Consider the following 14,682-nt stretch of genomic DNA (forward strand, 5'->3'; position numbering starts at 1 on the left):
CACGTCTTCACAGAAACAATACACACCATCTTCAGCTCTCTGAGCCTGAATCCTGGTGCGCAGGCCCTCACAGCATATGTGCATATGCCACAGAAAAAAAACATTAATAACTTTTACTAGAAGCATTTTTGCAAATTGAAGTCTATTGCAAAAATGCTTCTATTTCAAATTGAAATGCATTTATGTAAATTTCAAGTTTAACCTTCCCCTCCCTTTAAATGCTTAAAGGGACACTGAACCCAAATTTTTTCTTTAATGATTCAGATAGAGCATTCAATTTTAAGCAGCTTTCTAATTGACTCCTATTATCAAATTTTCTTCATGCTCTTGCTATCTTTATTTGAAAATCATGAATGTAGATCTTAGCAGCCAGCCCTTTTTAGGTTCAGCACCATGGATAGCGCTTGCTTATTGGAGGCTGACATTTACCCACCAATAAGCAAGCATAACCCAGGTTCTCAAAATGGTCCGGCTCCTATGCATCACATTCCTGCTTTTTAAATAAAGATAGCAAGAGAACGAAGAAAAATTGATAATAGGCGTAAATTAGAAAGTTGCTTAAAATTGCATGCTCTATCTGAATCATTAAAGAAAAAATGTGCGTTTAGTAACCCTTTAAGGGGGCATACAGATGTCACAACCCAGTTTGGAAGCTAGATGTTTACCATTTTAGCTCACTATGTAAAATAATCTGTGAGTTACCTGGGTTTTCAACTTTCCTCATCTGCTTAGATGGGGGCTCCTCTGTATCCCAAGGTGTTGACTGGTTGATTGGAGTTTGTCCCCATCTTACGCTGGTTGCATGCAGCTGCCCCTGTGCCTGTTTCTCAGTTTTGGAAAGTAGTGGGGTCTGCAAAGCACAGAAAAAAAAAACACATATTAGCTATTATGCAGATCTAATAATAAATGCATTTTTGTACAAATAAGTATTCCTTCTATAAAGGTATTTCAAGCATGTGTTAACTGGTAGAAAACTGTTTTTCTCATTTTGTGAAGATGTATTTAGCAGAAATGCTATTTTATCCATAAACCAAAAAAAAAAAAAAACCCAGAAGATTATTGCAATTGACATCCTGAAAATGAGAAATATTTTGAAAAACATCTAAATTCCTTGCATAGCTTCCTTGTGTTAAAATCATTTTACACGTGAAAAAAAAGTATTTTTCTCTGCTTTCACTTTTTCTGTTCAGTTATTTTCTTGTCCTAAAATTTCAATAGAAGTCAAGTTATCGGATTTCAAACAAGCCAAGGAAAAGATACTTGCTTCTGATTATTGATAGCTCTGGGCGATTTTGCATCTAGCTGTGAGTCTGACAGGGTATTGTGTGGCTGGCAAACTCATAGATAGCAAGTTTCATTGTTCTCTCTGAGGAGACCTACTGCAATATGTTATTGTCAATGTCAGTGTGGGTATCAAAACCCAAAGAAATTGACACATTATGAAATATACTAACTGAGGCAGACTGTGCAGCATGTAAAGACTTGAACCTTCCAAGGTCACAAAAAGGAATCAAATATGGCTTCTGTTGCATAAATTTCATGTTTTTATAAAGACATTTCTCAAAAATAAATACATAAATAAAATGTGAAACAAACTTTGAATTATAGTTAACGTTTCCCTGTGTATATTAAAGAGACATTACTTAACGAAAAGAAAGTCCCCTTGGGGGCCGATTTAACAAAGTGCGAGGATCATGTCTGCCGCACATTGATAAATGCAGACAGCATACGCAGTCAGCATTTATCATTGCACAAGCAGTTCTGGTAAACTGCTTGTGCAATGCCGCCCCCTACAGATTTGCGGCCATTCGGCCGCTAGAAGGGGGTGTCAATCAACCGGATCGTATGCGATCGGGCGGATTGATGTTTGCCGCCTCAGAGGAGGCGTACGAGTTAAGGAGCAGCGCATAAACAGTTACATTAAGGGCCATCCGGCCCTTGTTAAATCGGCCTCTAAGTCTGAATTTCAAATGAGTAGCAGATTTGTTTTATTAACAAATTTCAAAATTAGTTTAATTTTCCTTCCCCTTACATGGTCTATCATAATCATGAAAGAAAAAAATTGTGTTTCATATCCCTTTATTGACTGTCAAAACACAGCTACAGTATATGCAAGCAACACTGCAATAATACAAAATAAAATGCTCTAAAACATATAAAACTACTTTATTTTTGCATTTTCACATCCCTTTAATATATCTGCTGGGTTTTTTGGAAGACTGATTGTAGAGGAACGTGCCTATTTTAAGAAACACATCGGGCAATAAAGACTAAAGAACAAGAAAGAAAAAATAGTGCAACTGACAGAAAAAACAACCAGAGATACAGGAAAGAGATATTGCTACAGTCCACTATCAATACAGGTCGCCCTCGGTTTACAACGGTTCAATTTGCACCGTTTCAGAATAACAACCTTTTTTTCAGTCATGTGACTATTGAAAAGCATTAAGAAGCAGTGCATTGATTAAAAAAAGCCAGTAGGTGGAGCTGTCTGCTTGTGTTGCAGCAAAGATATGCAAGCCAAGCAAGCTGAAATTAATCAGTTTAACCAGACCTGAGCTATCGAGCAGATTTCAAAGGAACAAGATCTTCCTGTCTATAAATCCGTCCAGATTGGAATGCATAGAAATAACTGTTTGCAGAAAAATGCAAGTAAAGTCCGTGTTGTGTGATTATTTTATTAGGTTTATAATGCTGTTTAGGAAATGTTTTTGTTCATTTAACTCAGTTTAATTATATATTCTGTGTTGTGTGATTATTGTATTAGGTTTATAATGCTGTTTAGCATGTAAAGTTCAAAGCTTTAAAAATAATGTATTAGGTGTTACTTATGACAATTTTGAGAGGAGCCTGGAACCTAACTCCCTCACTTCCCATTGACTTACATTATAAACTGGGTTTCAATTTACAACGGTTTCGATTTACAACCATTCCTTCTGGAACCTAACCCTGGCGTAAACTGTGGGCTAGCCTGTACAATGGTGCTTGTGAAAAAAGGTATTGTGAAAATAAGCAAAAATGCATTGAGTTGTACACATGGATTATAGAAGATATCATAATAAGAGGTTACATTGCTTGAGTGAATATGGAACTAGACTTGTGCATTTATCTTCACACAAATGCTAAAATGAACACACTTTCGCTACATTCTGTGTTCAATCAGAAACCTTAGAAACAAGTTGCCTATTTAATGAGTGATTACACAAACACATGTGGTTAAAACTGCAGATGGGAAAAGTTTCTATTATTTAGGTGGGAAAAGAAAGGCTGGGTGTCAGGCATGGAAGAAGGGGCTAATGTATCCCACTTGGAGGAAACAAAAGAAGTTAGTGAGGGGGCAAGGGTGTCTATAAACCCCAGAACTAAAGCATAGCCATCTTGTGTATCTGAAGCAAGACGTCAAGGAGAAGCTCCTCCCACCTTCCCAAGACCATGTCGCTATTGGGCAGTTGTTGCAGCTGTAGCAGAGTGCTTGCTCTGGGCTTTAGCAACTTCTGCTGTGTTTGATGATAGTGGGCACTTCTTGCTAGGGACCAGGAGCGAGTTCATTATCTTGCATGTCTTAAAGTGCTGGGGGAGCATGATTTGGTGGAAAAGGGCAAGTACTATCAATAAAGTTTTTTGTATTGCTGGTAGTTTGTTAATGTGAAATAATTGTTATTTAAGTAACATGTTAATAAACAAGCTGCATCCTTTTCATACCCATAATTTGTTTGTCTGTATCTTATGTATAAGGGGAAGCTAATTTGTAAAATGACTTGACAATGTGTATCCAAGGCTAAGGCTTTAAAAGTTGAGGTTTACACTATTTCTTAATTGTTTAGCAATGTCCTTGTCAGTTGATTGATTTCCACTTTTTCTGACCCCATTAAAAAAAAAAAACTTGTTGTTGTGCTGATGGCTTGTAGCAGTAGCACAATATACTACTTTAAGTTGAAGATTTTTTTTTGTGATAAAGGATTCGTCCGAAACACACATTTTTCTCAGTGCTCAGGCCTGTGTCTATATGAAATCTGTTGTAGCAAACAAACAAACAAACTAATGTATTCACTATTCCCCATTGTTAACTTATTGTGCAGTATAAGACTTTCAGGGCCTCATGAGAAAATAATGCATGTACTTAAGTCAAGGAGGTACTAGAAGAATCTATATAAATAACCTTTTCAATACTCTGGGGGAAGATCCAGCAAACTGCAAGAATTGACAATTAATCAAATGAATGTTTTGAAATTATGGCAATAGCATAAAATATATTTTTGTTGTTCCCTACTTGTCCTGTTTGCCATTTTTATTTATATTAAATGAAACAATATGAGCGGCGCTGGATAGATAATGATACAAATTTTGCTCCTGACACTTTCCCTCAACACAAATAAAAAGCAGAATGTTGTTTATTTGCTGCTAACTGAATGTGTTCGTAATTCATCACAATTGTTAAACTCACTTGGGAAATAATTAGGGAGAATTGCATGCAAGCCAGAGAAAGAGAGAGAGAGTGAATAAAAAGAGGGTTATGGGCTAGTCATCTCGCAGGGAGAAATGTGAAGATGACAGACATATTTAAACTAACCATGAAGGCTGAACGCAATGGCTGTTTCTCCAAGGGCAAATGTCATCAAAGGTCACTGACATTTGCAATAAAAGTAGTCATGAAAATAATTCTCTTGTGTTAGGATGATGTGTGCAAATCTTAGTAAATAAAAATATCAGTATTATATAAATAAAGTAGCTATGGCTATTGATTTAATATCAAATTATGTGTGTGACACTGGCAAACAGAGTGTAAAATCACTGTTTTGTGCAATAGATAGATAAACCGATTTATATTTATTTGCATAGCCATTTTAAAGTTTGACCATAAAATAATGCTTAAAGTGAGGGTAAACTTATTAAGATTGAAACATACATATGAAATCGGGATTGTGCAAAATGTATAATGGCACCATTTCTTCATTGTAATACCGTTCCTGAGGGGGGGTAAAATTGCTCCCTAGTTTATCTTCCTCGCCCCCACCACTGCGGGATTACTTTAAAGGAACATTTTTTTAAAAATTTTTTTACAGCGGTGACGTATTCAGATTCTTGCCATACACCTCATACAAATATTGGATGAACGGTGAATATGTCACCACTGAAAAAAAAAAGCTTCCTTTAAAGTGGGCCGGCAGCAGTGGGGACAAAGAGGATAAACTAGGGAGCAATTTTAACCCACTCAGGAATAGTGTTACAATGAAAAAAAGGGCCTTTCCACATTTTGTGCAACACGGATTTCATATATATGTTTCAATCTTTTTAAGTTTACCATCACTTTAATGTTTTGATGAATACCAGAAAAAGTATAACACTTAAAATCCATAAAAAAGAAACCAAAACCAGCAACATATACCTCAATGAGTCTTGTAAATTGTATCTAAGCTGCTGTGGATTTCTTTTTGTATTACAACCAAAATGTCAACCACTATGGGGCCTAATTATCACTGTGCGAGTGGACATGATCCGATATTGCGGATCATGTCCGCTGCACATTGATAAATGCCGACAGCATACGCTCTCGGCATTTTTATCATTGCACCAGCCGCTAGCAGGGGTTGTCAATCAACCCGATCTTATTGGATCGGGTTGATTTTCGGCGATGTCTGTCTGCCACCTCAGAACAGGTGGACAAGTTATGGAGCAGCAGTCTTTAGACCGCTGCTTCATAACTTGTGTTTCTGGTGAGTCTGAAAGCTCGCCAGAAACACGGGGCATCAAGCTTCCTACGGAGATTGATAAATAGGCCCCTATATGTCACCAAGTATATCTTTTTGGTGTTAACAACTGCAGGGCGCTAATTTATACAAGGGATGCACCAGGACCAATAGTAATACTCCAGTAATATATGTGAGCTTTAAAAATAATGGTAACTTTTTTTATTATATTTTTTATTGAGGTAACAATTTGGCATGCAAACAGCAATGACAGTCAAAAAACGAAAAAAAAGAGTTCTTCAAAATTGCTTATGACAAGTTACATTGTATGGGTTACATATTAGAGTTGCTTATTAATAGGCACAACTTATGAACTAGATTGCGAAAGGCAAATATATATAACTGCTGCAAGAAGATGCGATAGAGAACAATTCAGGAATATGAGAACCTCCTTATCTTGCTAAGAGGTCACTTTTGGACCTCATATGAAAAGTAATGTATAGTACTAGCGGAAGGTTACACTTATGGTAGGAGGCCGCTTGTGGACCTCAGTGACTATACCTCAGGTTTTAGGTTTATTTAACTATGTGTTTATTAGTTGTGTCCATGTATTGAGTACGTAAAACCAACATGAATTTACAATGATAAAAATGGATGGGTATGATATACATTGTATATAGGTGAAAACATGTGCCAGATGCGCGTGTGTATATCTGGGTGTTAAACGAGAAGACTAGTGGGTATAATACAATGTATCATCTGAGGGAGATGCACCGAATATAACAGGAGAAAAAAAAATGGGGTGGGGAGGGATTAGAGGGGAAAGATATAGATAGGATGGAAAAATGAGAATTTGGAGAATCAAGGAATCCATTGGATCCTTCTTCAGTTTTAGATTCTGGGGGATTTAATTCTCTTCCATAATTCCCAAGCTTGGCAATGCAAGGAAACTTTATTGTTTGCGGTAAAGATGGGGCCTTCCATTACCTCCAGGTAATCCATCATTTTGGCGATATCATGCCAGTTAGGGATATTGGCTTGTTTCCAAAGACGGGCGATAGTAAGTTTAACTGCTGTCAGTAGGTAAATGCCGAGTAGACCCACAGGGGAAAGAGGAGACCCCACGCCCAAATGGAATAATACCTTCTGCGGGACCGACCAAAGGGCTGGGTCCAAGTCAATGCACTTGTGGGAGAGCATAGTCCATAGGGGCTGCAGAATAGGGCATTCCCACCATACATGCGCTGGTGAGCCTATCTGACCACATCCTCTCCAACAGAGTGGAGAATTTATGTGGGATATTTTAAAAAGTCTTAGCGGAGTCATATGCCATTGCATGCATATCTTGAGGTGCAGTTCAAGTAAAGTAACGCAATGAAGAGCTTGTTTAGTTGCTAACATAGCTCTTGACCATTCTTCTTGAGTAGATTGGAACTGCAGATCCCTTTCCCATGCAATTATGGAGGCCAATTTAAAATATGTGGGAGGGTTAAGAATATCTTGGTAAGATATTGACAGAGCTTTAGGAATTTGTTTGGCTGTATGCCATCTTTGTTCCCATCCTGTAGGAGCTCGCAAAGGAAGAGTCGTGAATCCCCATGGGTGTAGAAGGCTTTTTCCAGAACTCGAACTGTAATAGTTGGGAGGGTTGGAATGTGGAGCGGAAATGTGCGAGGGTCAATAATTGTCTGTGAGGGAATAGGTCTTGTCTGTTGATAATTCCATGAGAGTGCCATATTGAAGGGTGCGAATCCTGAAGGGTACATAGTAAACCCAAAAGCTTATGAATCGGGGAAGGGTGGGGAGCTATTTGGGGAAGGGAGCGAGTAGAGAACTATGAAGTTTTGAATATCAAGAGAGGCCCTAATGTTCTTAGGTATCCATAATAAGTCTGGAAGTGTAAGTGGGTAAGGTAGCTTGTTCTAATATCCACCACTTACAGTCAGAAGTTTCAGAATTCCATGGAAGAATATGGGCCAATCTAGAGGCTTCATGATAGTATGCCAAGTTAGGGGTGCCAGCACCTCCACTTAGCAATGGTTGTTGTAGGATTCTAGTAGCTACTCTTGGGTGCTTACCCTTCCAAATAAATTTGTTACAAAGGAGTTGAAATTTCCCAATAAGAGATTTGGGAATGGGAATCGGCAAAGTTCGAAAAAGATAAGTGAGCTTGGGGAAGAGAGTCATCTTGAAGGCTGCTACTCTGCCCAGCCATGAGATGCTAGGAACATTCCAGTGGTCTACATATTTTTGGAAGGCGTGGAGAAGGGGGTAGAAATTAGATTCAACGATAGTTGAAATATTACAGGAGAGGAAGACTCCTAGATGTTTGAGGCACTAAAAATAATGATAATTTAACTCTTTCACCACCACAGTGGTTGACAATTAATTTTTTTTTTACAAATCCTGTCATGACATGATGTACTTAAAAATAAACATATACACACACACACACACACACATAAAAAATACACACACACACACACACATAAAAAATACACACACACACACACATACACACAAATATATATACAGTATATATATATATATATATATATATATATATATATAACTTTTTTATTCTGTTTGGCACGGTAATATTTTAGTATTTTTCTGGTCACTTTTACTTAACATTCAAATGTTTGCATCATCTGAATTCTAAAGTGAGTTTAATTGAAATAGCAATGGTTATTCTCTGTGCAACAAAAGTGTGTTTAAGGAAATATTGTAAACGACTGGTCTGGACAAAATATTCAAATTCCATAATAAAGATTTTTGGAAATCCATAAAAATAATGACTCAAGCAGAAAAAACTGTTGGTATCAGAATTAGTATATAGCTAGCAGTGAGGGAATACAGATTTTTATATGGATTTCTCTATATAGTTCTCTTCTCCCTTCCTTTTTCTCTAATTTCAACCAAGATGTTGATTAAGGATTGTTTACCCACAGAAATTGTACATTTGTAAAACATATGCAGAATATTGGCGTAGCAGGTCTATCTCCTTAATGATCTAAATAATTAAAGGGATAGGAAACCCCAACATTTTCTTTCATGATTCAGATAGAGCAGGCAATTTTAAGCAACTTTCTAATTTACTCCTATTATCAATTTCTCTTCGTTCTATTGCTATCTTAATTTAAAAAGCAGGAATGTGAAGCTTAGGAGCCGGCCCATTTTAGGTTCAGCACCATGGATAGCCCTTGCTTAGTGGTGGCTATATTTAGCCACCAATAAGAAAGCGTAACCTAGGTTCTGAACAAAAAAATGGGCTGGTTCCTAAGCTTTACATCCCTGCTTTTTTTTAACTAAGATAGCAAGAGAACAATGAAAAATTGATAATAGGAGTAAATTAGAAAGTTGCTTAAAACTGCATGCTCTATCTATATCATTAAAGACAACATTTGGGTTTAGTATCCCTTTAATACAGGGCACCATGGTCGGCTCCAGAACGAATGAAATGGGGGGGCATTTTTTTTTCACGAGGGGGCACGCATTTAAAAAGGATGTATGAGAGTCAAAATAAGAGCAGACCTAATGTGGCAGTCCAGGGGTTACATTTATCAGATCTCTGGCTGTGCAGGAGTTAGATTTGTTTATATTTCTGGAAGTGCAGCGGTTACATGTGTCATATCTCAAGGAGTACAGGGGTTACATTTATAAGATGTCTGGCAGTGCCGCAGCAGTTAAATTTACCAGATTTATGGCAGTGCAGGGGTTACATTTGTCATATCTCAGGAATGTCTCCCATATATGACACAGCCAGTGGACACTGTTTGCATGTGTAGCTCTACCAATGACCCTACTAATGATCAAATAAGCTTTTACGTGACAATAAGTTTGAGTGCCAAGCAGTAGATTACTTGTACAGATATTATTAATGATATTTACCAGCACACACACAGTATATACAGTATGTATATACATACAAATTTTATATATATATATATATATATATATATATATACACACACATACACACACATACACACACAGTATATATATATATATATATATATATATACACACACACATATATATATACACACACACACACACACACACACTGTGTGTATATATATATATATATATATAAATATATATATATATATATATATACACACATACGCACGGTATATATGTATATACATATATATATATATATATATATATATATATATATATACACACAAACAATATATATATATATATATACACACAGTGTGTGTATTGTGTGTGTGTGTATATATATAAAACAACCTTGGGGACAAATAGGAGATGTTTTGAAACATGTAAATAATAAACATAAGGCTATTTCACTCATTGTCCCACAGCTACATTTGAAGTGTGTGTATTTGAGCACCTATAATCTGACACACATTTTACACTGATCACTGCAGATAAAGCAGGCACAATGCACACTTGTTTTGTGTGACCCGCAGTGGGGAAACCAAGGAATTCCCAATTTACTTCTTTATCTGTGACTGCCAGGATATAAAGCACAATAGGGAAGGGATACTACTCTCACACACACATTGGTTATACGGCTGTGTTTTCACAAAATTACTTCTGCCTTCCCTCTCACTGACTGTTAGCTTCTCCCAGCACTTCCTGCAGAGGTCTGATAATATCATCATCTCACTTCAGCTCTGTAGTAAATGGGCTAGCAGGAGGAGGGGCATTGCAAGCCCTAGGTTAACTGTGAGAGCAACAGCAGGGAAATGCAACTTTATTTGTTATCTGGTTGTAAATAGAGGAGAGTAAAGAGATTAGCTGGGCCCTACAGTGGGGAATCTCCAGGGTCCAGTGGCTGCAAATGGTTGATGCAACATTTGGGACCCTGGACGTTCCGTCACTTTTAAAATGTAAAAAAAAAAAATATATATATATATATATTTTTTTTAAATCACTTCTTTTGCCCTCGGGGCACAGCATTCCATTTGGGGGGGGGCATTGCCCCCCAATGCCCCCCCTTAGAGCCGACCCTGCAGGGCACAGACAGAAGTATGGCTACACATTCACATAATATCCCTAATGGTGATGGGGAAACCAGACGTGGACTACTTGACCAATGTGCTTAAAGGAATTTGGCTGCCCCTCACTGATGAGGCCTACAGAAGGCCAAATGATTGTCTGGGGTTGCCATATTCCTTGTTCAGAAGAGGATTGCATAGAATTTTGGGGCTGGACTGATCTTTTAAGGTGGGATCACACTGATTTACTTTAGGAAAGTTCTCCTCTGTGAAAAGCACAATTGGTCTAAAAGAGGCTGCTCCCATATGGTAATTCACCATAGAACAAATTACTGAGCTGTTGTTTGTTCGGGGTAGATTGCTTCTCAGTTAGAATGTATTTGCAATATGACCCTGGGGAAGTCCCTCTAAGGGTTATGGGTGAAACCAGAAGTGGACTCCTTGCTCAATGTGCTTATAGTAATATTGCTGCACCTCACTGACAAGCCCCACAGAAAACTGAAACAATAATTTGGGGTTGCCTTGTTCAGTGGAGAATTGCCTGGTATTTTAGGGCTTGACCTTGTTAGGTGGAATCAGAGTGATAAACTTCAGTTCTCCTCTGTGAAAAGCACAATTGGGCTAAAAGAGGCTGCTCCTTGGTGGTAACTCGCTATAAAGCACAAGCTACTGAGCTGTTGTTCGTTCCTGGTAGAGTGCTTCTCTTTTTGTAGGTATACATTTTCATATACCTCCCAACATTTGTGGCTAGGTATTAGGGACTAAGGAGGTTGAGGGGGTGGCCACTTCTATTGGGCGGGGCTGTCAGTTGGTCATATGTGGATAGGGGACAAGTAGATCTATTATTACATATATGAACAATAAACAAGTATTTTAAATTATAGCTGACACAAATGAAACTATTCCCAGTCAGAATAAAAATAAACCTTATGCAATCAACAAATTTAATAATCAGTAATGATTCTCTTGTGTCCATCTGTATTTAACATAGAATGGTAACCAAATTTGTTTTCTTTAAAAAAATATAAATAATTTAAGAAAAGCTAACTATATATAATCAAATCTGCACATGAATATGCATATGTTTATATATAGATTCCATTGTCATATATTGCAGTCTTAAAACCACCCTGCTTATATTCAGATCATTTTGTGCAGTCTATACATAATATAAATAAGAAATGTACACTAGTGCTGTAAACAAGTTTATGCAGCCCATCTTCATGTGCATAAAACAATAAAATTAAATTCAAACAGTACAAAAGGTAACCGTATATTTGCTCTTGAATAATTTAGTTCAGACAGTTCACCTTTATCCACTGTCATTTACATGGGCACATCATCAAGATGTGTTCTGGGCTTAGAATGACTCTTGTAAACAGCGGCTTATGGAATTTTTTTTTCTGTACTGCAAGGTTTTAAAGGAATTATCATGAGAAGTAAGAAGCACCTTCCAGAATGAAGCTGTGATTTGTTTATTTGCAAAGCTAGTCCATAAGACAGTGTTCATATCTATAACTCTAGAGTGCCAGAACCGTTTGTTCTATAGGCATATTGTTAAGTAGGGCTACAGTATTGGAAAAGACTAATGAGAGGATGAGAGATACAAGGAAAAAGACCTTATGTATTATCCAGATCTCTACATTAATTATTGAAAACAAAAGTTCTTATATTCTGCTAGATCACAATAATAGACAAACACAAAAAAGTAGGGCTTCTTATTGTTGCCATATTGCCCCCTTAAGGCAGGACACATACACATGTCAGGGGCTGTTTAAAGAAATATTTAAATAATGTTCCCTGACATATGTATTTTTCAAATGTGTCTCCCTTAAAGCGGCAATATGGCAACCCTAGGACCTCTAGGCTAATGGCAAATGAGTCAGGTGTTCCAATCAATTCAATAAGATTGGAGGTGTGGTTTTATAGCTTTATAAAATACACAAATGACACAGGATGTATAGACATATGGAAATATAATAACATCCTAATAAAATTATTAAATTATAAAAATAAATAAATAATGTGAATGCAATGAACTTCCCTAAGTAGTTGTGTCTCCCAAAGGAATCTACTTTATTTTTGTAGAACTATGATAAGGACAGCATTCTCTGTACACAGGTCTGAAGGGCAGGGGAATGAACCACATCTACTAAAAGCAGACTGAGCCATTTAGCTTTCTGGATTTATTTTTCTCTCGTCTGTGAACTACAGCTGCCCATGTCCTAATCACATGATTTATACTGGAAAAACAGGAAGAAGAGGATATAGAAATAGTATTGCTACTTTGGGCAAATTAAGGATTGCACATAAATGTGGAATAGAGAAAAACATAGGGAAATAGGAGTAATTATTAAATAGGTATTTAAAATTTGCATGAATTAATTAAGAAAAAAACATGAATATTAAATTAATTGCACTTCCTAAAAAAAAGAAAATGAAAAATGAATAAGTAAAGCTGAGGCTGTAAGTATTTAACTTGCACAAGCAGTTCTGGTGAACTGCTTGTGCAATGCCGCCCCCTGCAGATCTGCGCCCAATCGGCCACTAGCAGGGGGTGTCAATCAACCCGATCGCATATCGCTGTAGCGTATCATATCCGCCAGACATCATTGAATGCCGACAGCATACTCTGTCGGCATTTAACATTGCACAAGTAGTTCTGGTGAACTGCTTGTGCAATGCCGCCCCCTGCAGAGGGTGTCAATCAACCCGATTGTATGCGATGTCGGATTGATATCCGCAGCCTTAGAGGTGGCAGACGAGTTAAGGAACAGCGGTCTTAAGACCGCTGCTTCTTAACTCCTGTTTCCGGTGAGCCTCAAGGCTCGTGCGGAAACAGGGGTATTTGGCCCCATTCGGGCCATGATAAATCGGCCCCATCTAATGAACTTCCGTTAGAGGTGGCAAATACAAACAATGTGAGAATCTTCAAGAATGCCTGGGATAAGTACTATCCTATGAACTAATTATGCTTACTCTTTAAAGAGAATACATGCAGGCTTGTGGGGTCCATGGTTCTTATCTGCTGTTAAAATATATGTTTTTCAAGAAGGATTGATCTTACACACTTAGGGCTAGATTACAAGTGGAACGCTAAATATCGCTTGTACGCAAACGATATTAGCGCTCCACTGAGTAATACCAGCGCACGCTAAAGTGCACTGGTATTACAAGCTAAGTGCAATGCAAATGCAATTTCATGTTTTCAATGCTAGGAAGCATTGCGCTCATGAGAGAGCGCTTACATAGGCTCCAATGGCAGCAGCGAACATCAGAACCTAAGTGCAGTAAAGGGGTAAGTAGCGCAGCGATGGCAGCAAATATAAATATATATGTATATGAATATATATATATATATATATAAATGTGATAAATGTGTGTGTGTGTTAATATGTTTATATGCACATATTAACACAAATATTTATGTATATAAAAATATACATATTTATTTACTGGGAACACACAATTCCCATAGACGTAAAGGCACTTTTTTTTTTCTAACACCCCACTCTTGCCAACTTTACCCCCAAAATACTGCCTAGTGCAGTTATTTTATTAAAAAAAAAATATGCTGTTATTTTGGGGGCTTTTGGGGCACATTTATGATCTGATCTCTGGTTAATTTTATAAGCACTTGCGGTAGCAATAACCAGCCACTTGTAATGCCTGGTTATTTATTGCGAGCCTGCAAATCCACTTGTAATCTAGCCCTTAACGTGTAACATGCAGTAACCTCTCTTTATAGTGACTATTTGCTAAGTACAGTTAAGAAACCATTAAAGGGCCCCTATATGTATTTTTTTTCCTGTACCAATGTAATTGGTTAATGCATCTGCGGCTGTCATTGGAGAGTCAAGGAATGTCAGTGTACATAAAACAGATTATGGTGATAGTATTTTTTTGTTCCTGAAAAGAAAGCTGCATGAAATATCCAGAGGGAATTCATTACAGTAAGATTGTCAGAATAGATGGATATTGTTGAGAAGACGTAATCATAAACCACACATGAAATCAATGAA

General features: G+C 37.3%; 1 protein-coding gene across 1 annotated transcript in view; it reads right to left on the reverse strand.

Moving 5' to 3' along the window:
* Nucleotides 1–14,682, reverse strand: part of KLHL29 (kelch like family member 29) — a 1,611,012-nt gene that overhangs the window by 587,524 nt on the left and 1,008,806 nt on the right. Inside the window, exon 5 of the mRNA XM_053709637.1 lies at nt 703–850. Coding sequence (XP_053565612.1) covers nt 703–850 — 148 coding nt within the window. The remainder of the gene's footprint in view (nt 1–702; nt 851–14,682) is intronic.

This window comes from Bombina bombina, chromosome 4, assembly GCF_027579735.1.
Source record: "Bombina bombina isolate aBomBom1 chromosome 4, aBomBom1.pri, whole genome shotgun sequence".
Taxonomy (NCBI): Eukaryota; Metazoa; Chordata; class Amphibia; order Anura; family Bombinatoridae; genus Bombina; species Bombina bombina.